At 31.9% G+C, this 6,789-nt stretch overlaps 1 protein-coding gene across 1 annotated transcript; it reads left to right on the top strand.

Moving 5' to 3' along the window:
* The first annotated feature begins 1,001 nt into the window (after positions 1 to 1,001).
* Positions 1,002 to 1,529, top strand: LOC141660156 (uncharacterized). Its single transcript, XM_074467114.1, has one exon. It carries the CDS (start codon positions 1,002 to 1,004, stop codon positions 1,527 to 1,529), a length of 528 nt encoding a protein of 175 aa, XP_074323215.1.
* The last annotated feature ends 5,260 nt before the right edge of the window (positions 1,530 to 6,789 follow it).

Below are 6,789 nucleotides of genomic sequence, written 5' to 3'. Positions count from 1 at the left end.
GTGTTCCGCATTTTGGTATCAGAGCCTTGTTGTTTATTTAATTCTTTAGTATCAAGGTTTGATTATATCCTGGAGGGAGTAAGTCATAGAGAAGTACCATTTAGGCAGGTGGTCGTTGAGGGAAGCAGGTGCATCCTTGGAGTAATCAATATCAGGATAATTACAGAATTGAATAAATTCTCGGATCATATCTTACAAAGACTCAGGTATGTCAAAATTAGGTATTATATTATTGAACCTTACTGCAAATACAAATGCTTAGAACTCTGTATTTTTAATAAGTGTTAAATCTTTTTAAATCTTCTCATTCTATGAGTAGCAATAATCATCCGTGGTTAGTAAACATATCTGGTAGTGCCATGATTTCCATGAATAACTATCAATACTTAGAACACCTTTTACAGGTTTTTAGAAATATTGTCTGTGAAAAAGATAATAGAAACATTAGATCTCTTATCTGGGATCTAGAAGAATTTAAAACTGATCAAGTTCAATTCTATAATAGATATTCTATGCAAATAGAAACAGAGATATCTTCTCTTAAAAGAATTCTCAGTTATGATCTTATTAAGAAGCCGTAAATGAGTTTGTTAACAGAAAAACATCATGAGGAAACTCAAGATGAAGACAATTTGGAAATCGAGTTTTCAGAAAATGAAAAAGGTTTTCAAGCAAGCTTTTTGATAAAGCAAGAAATTCTTTCTAAAATCAAAAGAAGCAGACTCGATTTAAGAAAAGAAAAAATATTTAACATTCCTATGTTAAATTATTTTAAAAGAAAAAACAATATATTTTATTATATCTCTACCAAAGAAATGCATGTAGATATAAAAGATGCTACAGGTTTAGTTTATCTGCCTTTAATCACTAAGGAAGAGATAAGCAAAAATTTGTTAAAAATAGACTCTAAGATAAGATCTACTATCAGTGTAGTTCACTTAGGTGCTATAAAAATTTTGCTAAAAGCAGAATTTCAAGAAGGAATAGATTCTCCTATTAAAATGGCTTTAATAGATAATAGAATCAATGATCGAAGAGATTATATTTTAGGTGCTGCTAGAGGTAATTTAGCATACCAAAAATTCATGTTTACTGTCTATCCTAAATTTGGTTTTAGTTTAGAAACTAAAAATCTTGATCAAATATTATCTTTCGTGCATGACTTTGAGAGACATAATCTGATGAATGCAGGTGATAAAGTATTTAGCTTAACTTATGTTGTTGCTTATGTTTTAACCAATAGTCATCATAGCATTGACTATAAGAAAAATGAATATATCGAATTGGATGATGTATTCTCAGAAATAGGATCTGTAGAACAAAAGCAATTTTCAGATATCAGTCCTTTAGATAATTCTTGGGCAATTGATATTGCAAAGAATAAGCCAATTCTAGGACAAAATCCTAGAATGAGTTTTAGAGGAAGAACCTTAGAGGTTGGTGAATCCTCTAATACCTCTAATAAAGAATTACTTCATAGCATGTCCCGAAGAGTTGATGACTTATGTCAGAAACTGGATCATCTATAGTCGTTCCAAATACTAATATGCACCCGCATATTTATAAAAAAGGAAAAATTCTAGAGTTTAAGAAATTAAATAAAGGAATAGACCTTGAACCAAGGAAGTACGTCTTCAGTGGTGTTGTAGGAAGTAAAAGCCTTAACACTATTGTGTCTTCAACGAATAATCTTAACCAGATTACAGGAAGATGTTTACTAGGAATCTACAACTTATTGTCCTACTTCGGACTAAGTAAAGATCCCAGTGAAAAATTAGAAGGCATCTACTTTATGAATTATTAGAAGATGACTAGTATTGTAATAGAACGCTTCCTGACTCTATAAAAGGGGAGCTAAGTCTTAGGAAAGATCATCTTGTAATCTACAATGAAAACTCTTTCTTAATTCCAGAGAGTACTAGTAATGTATTGCGAGTAGTAACCCCAACGGGGTTTTAAGCTATGTATTATGTACGGGTTTGAGAAAATAAATAATATTTGCCTATTTTAACAATACTTATGGAGTGTTCCGCGTTTTGGTATCAGAGCCTTGTTGTTTATTTAATTCTTTAGTATCAAGGTTTGATTATATCCTGGAGGGAGTAAGTCATAGCGAAGTACCGTTTAGGCAGGTGGCCGTTGAGGGAAGCAGGTGCATCCTTGGAGTAATCAATATCAGGATAATTACAGAACTGAATAAATTCTCGGATCATATCTTACAAAGACTCAGGTGTGTCAAAATTAGGTATTATATTATTGAACCTTACTTCAAATACAAATGCTTAGAACTCTCTATTTTTAATAAGTGTTAAATCTTTTTAAATCTTCTCATTCTATGAGCAGCAATAATCATCCGTGGTTAGTAAGCATATCTGGTAGTGTCATGATTTCCATGAATAACTATCAATACTTAGAACACCATTTACAGGTTTCTAGAAAGATTGTCAGTGAAAAAGACAATAGAAACATTAGATCTCTTATCTGGGATCTAGAAGAATTTAAAACTGAACAAGTTCAATTCTATAATAGATATTCTATGCAAATAGAAACAGAGATATCTTCTCTTAAAAGAATTCTCAGTTATGATCTTATTAAGAAGCCGTAAATGAGTTTGTTAACAGAAAAACATCCTGAGGAAACTCAAGATGAAGACAATTTGGAAATCGAGTTTTCAGAAAATGAAAAAGGTTTTCAAGCAAGCTTTTTGATAAAGCAAGAAATTCTTTCTAAAATCAAAAGAAGCAGACTCGATTTAAGAAAAGAAAAAATATTTAACATTCCTATGTTAAATTGTTTTAAAAGAAAAAACAATATCTTTTATTATATCTCTACCAAAGAAATGCATGTAGATATAAAAGATACTACAGGTTTAGTTTATCTGCCTTTAATCACTAAGGAAGAGATAAGCAAAAATTTGTTGAAAATAGACTCTAAGATAAGATCTACTATCAAGGTAGTTCACTTAGGTGCTATAAAAAATTTTGCTAAAAGCAGAATTTCAAGAAGGAATAGATTCTCCTATTAAAATGGCTTTAATAGATAATAGAATCAATGATCGAAGATATTGTATTTTAGGTGCTGCTAGAGGTAATTTAGCACACCAAAAATTCATGTTTACTGTCTATCCTAAATTTGGTTTTAGTTTAGAAACTAAAAATCTTGATCAATTATTATCTTTCGTGCATGACTTTGAGAGACATAATCTGATGAATGCAGGTGATAAAGTATTTAGCTTAACTTATGTTGTTGCTTATGTTTTAACCAATAGTTATCATAGCATTGACTATAAGAAAAATGAATATATCGAATTGGACGATGTATTCTCAGAAATAGGATCTGTAGAACAAAAGCAATTTTCAGATATCAGTCCTTTAGATAATTCTTGGGCAATTGATATTGCAAAGAATAAGCCAATTCTAGGACAAAATCCTAGAATGAGTTTTAGAGGAAGAACCTTAGAGGTTGGTGAATCCTCTAATACCTCTAATAAAGAATTACTTCATAGCATGTCCCGAAGAGTTGATGACTTATGTCAGAAACTGGATCATCTATAGTCGTTCCAAATACTAATATGCACCCGCATATTTATAAAAAAGGAAAAATTCTAGAGTTTAAGAAATTAAATAAAGGAATAGACCTTGAACCAAGGAAGTATGTCTTCAGTGGTGTTGTAGGAAGTAAAAGCCTTAACACTATTGTGTCTTCAACGAATAATCTTAACCAGATTACAGGAAGATGTTTACTAGGAATCTACAACTTACTGTCCTACTTCGGACTAAGTAAAGATCCCAGTGAAAAAATTTCAAAATCACCTAGTATCTTCAACATATATTCTACTTCTTTGAGAGGGGGGAGTAATGTGGAAATAGAAATTCTGAGAGACATAAAAAAGCTCTTAGTAAAACAGAACGCTAATATTGAAAAATTAGAAGTTCAGTTGTCATAGCTTAGAAACACTAAGTGTGATAATGAAGTTATTGACTGCAAGTTCAATGAAATCATAGAGTACCTTAAGAAAATCTTAGGATGAGCATTAAGGAATTACTAGAGGATTTCGATAAAAATATTAAGCCACAAATAGGAGAAATCCTTAGGTTGCTTAAAATTCAGCATGCTAACCATGTTACAGATAACATTGAGGCAGCAGCAGCAGCAAAGATCATTACTGAATTGAAAGCAACAATTCAAGAATGTCCTTGCAACCATGAAATCCTTGAAGCCCTCAAAGAAAGACAGCATAAAGGAAAAGAAATCATCACAACAGATGAAGATCCAGAGCACAAATCAAGGATCTGGAAATATAGTTACCCCAACTATAGTGTCGGGAACGAAGAGCTAGGAACTGGAAAAAATCCTGGCAGTCTGACGTGGCCATTCGGTGTTGATAAGAAATCAACATGAATTACATAAAAATAGTAGAAAAATTCTTCTGGGATAACATAGAAGAAGAAGAATTGCAGGTTAACGATGACAACTATAAAGTCCTTGAACAAGCAATCAGGTTAATGGAGTTAGATGATGAATCTAAAGCCAACCAAGAAATAGAAGACAGTAATGAATTAAAATCTTTATTTGGTTTTAATGATTACAACATTCTTAACACAATTGAAAGTTTCAGTTCTGAAGAACAGGAATACCTTCAAAAAACAGAAGTTGATAGTTCTGAAGATGAGGAAATAGAATACCTCAGGATGAACACTCATCAAACTTCAGCACCTCCTTCAGCATCTTCTTCACCAAAAAGAGAATCAGGAGAAACATCAGGTACAAAGAAACCTGAAGAAAGCAGAAAAAGGAAAGGTAATCTCTATCCTTTTAATAATTCTGAGGCTAAAGGAAATTCGAATATTTTTGGTAATAATATCTTAAATATTGACGGAAAGCCAAACAGAAAAGAGCTCATAGACACTTGGGCAAAAGAAATTAGTCTTATTATTCAGACTAACAAAGACGCTTATGATGATCAAAACACAGTTTTATTATTGATCGAACATAAGACTCTAGGTGTCATTAATAATTTTATTAAAAACACCACTTGGGAACCAGTCATGAGTCTCGTTACAGCCTTTGAAAATGTATTAGATGGCATCTATACAATGTTCTTAGGAATTAATCAAGCTTCTGATAAACTGCAGGAGTTATTAAGAATAAAAGAAAAGGCAAGAACTAGGATCACTAATATGCAGCTTTGTGATATATGTTTCCTAGATCAATTTTTCTGTGATTATGAAAAATATCTATACCAATTAGATGACCAAGCAGAATATGTGAAGTATGTAAAATACTATCACCTCAAAATTCCACTGGTAGGATTAAAAGCTTTAGAAAGATTTAATCTAGAAGCTACTGGTCCAGCAGAGTATAGTTTAGCCTATGCTCAAAGAATTGTTAAAGAGGAAATCTCAAAAATTTGTGATTTAACAAAGAAACAAAAGCAGTTGAAATCTTTTAGCAAATAGTGTTGTGAAAAGATTGTTGAAAAACCATTTGAGTATGGATGTAGGAAATCTTCTTACAAGAAGCACTACAAGAAGAAGTCTTATAAACATAAGACTACTTACAAGTTTATCAAGAAGAAAAAGCCTTATAAGCCAGGTAAGTATTTCAAGAAAAAATCGTCCAAGAAATTTTCTAATGACAAGAAAAAGTTTTGCCCAAAAGGCAAGAAAAATTGCAGGTGTTGGATCTGTAATGAAGAAGGACATTATGCAAATGAATGCCCTAATAGAAAGAAGAATGACGGCAAGGTCCAAATGCTAGAACAAGTTTATTCTTTAGGATATATTCCTATTGAAGACCCTTATGAAGATACTCAAGAAGTATATTCAATTGAAGAATTGGACCCTGGACCAATGGAATCAGATTCTAATGAATCAACTTCCTCAGAATCCGACTGAAGAAGAAGAAGTGATGACCAACATCACTAATCCAAACTCTATTTATATCTCAGGTAAAATAAAATTTACAGGATATAAACAGATTGAATTATATTGTTATGTTGATACAGGCTTCAGCCTTTGCATAGCAAGTAAACATGTTATTCCACCAGAATATTGGATTAACGCAGAAAGAACTATACAAGCAAAAATTGCTAATGGGAGCACCATTACAATTAGCAAGGTATGTAAAGACCTTAATATACTGATAGCAGGTGAAATATTTCATATTCCTACTGTTTACCAACAGGAAGCTGGAATAGATTTTTTAATTGGTAATAATTTTTGCCAATTATATGAACCATTCACTCAGTATACAAAAATAATTATACTAACCCTTTCAGGTCAAGAAGTATATATCAGAAAAATAACAACAGCTCGTAAAGTTGGAGTTCCAGGTTTCCTAGAATCAATGAAAAAGAATTCTAAAACCAAAAAACCTGATGCTATTAATATCAGCACTAATAAAATTTTTCTTTTACAGAAGGGGAAGGATGTTATTAGAAGATTCAAAGAATTAAATGATTGTTAAAATTTAATTCTTGATATAGAAAAGAAGACTATAATCGAAGGATTATTAGACTCTGTCTGCTCAGAAAATCCACTGGCTCCTACAAAGACCAAGAAATGGATGAAAGCAGCAATCAAGCACAGAGATCCTAAAACTGTAATCAAGGTTCGACCTATGAAGTACAGCCCACAAGATCGTAAAGAATTTGGCATACAAATTCAAGAGCTTCTGGATATGAAGATCATCATACCCAGTAAATCACCTCATATGTCTCCAGCATTTCTTGTAGAAAATGAAGATGAGAAGAGAAGAGGGAAGAAAAGAATGGTAGTCAACTATAAA

This window comes from Apium graveolens, chromosome 5 (assembly GCF_009905375.1).
Source record: "Apium graveolens cultivar Ventura chromosome 5, ASM990537v1, whole genome shotgun sequence".
NCBI lineage: Eukaryota > Viridiplantae > Streptophyta > Magnoliopsida > Apiales > Apiaceae > Apium > Apium graveolens.
The sequence above is the reverse complement of the archived record's forward strand: the minus strand, read 5'-3'. Positions and strand labels throughout refer to the sequence as shown.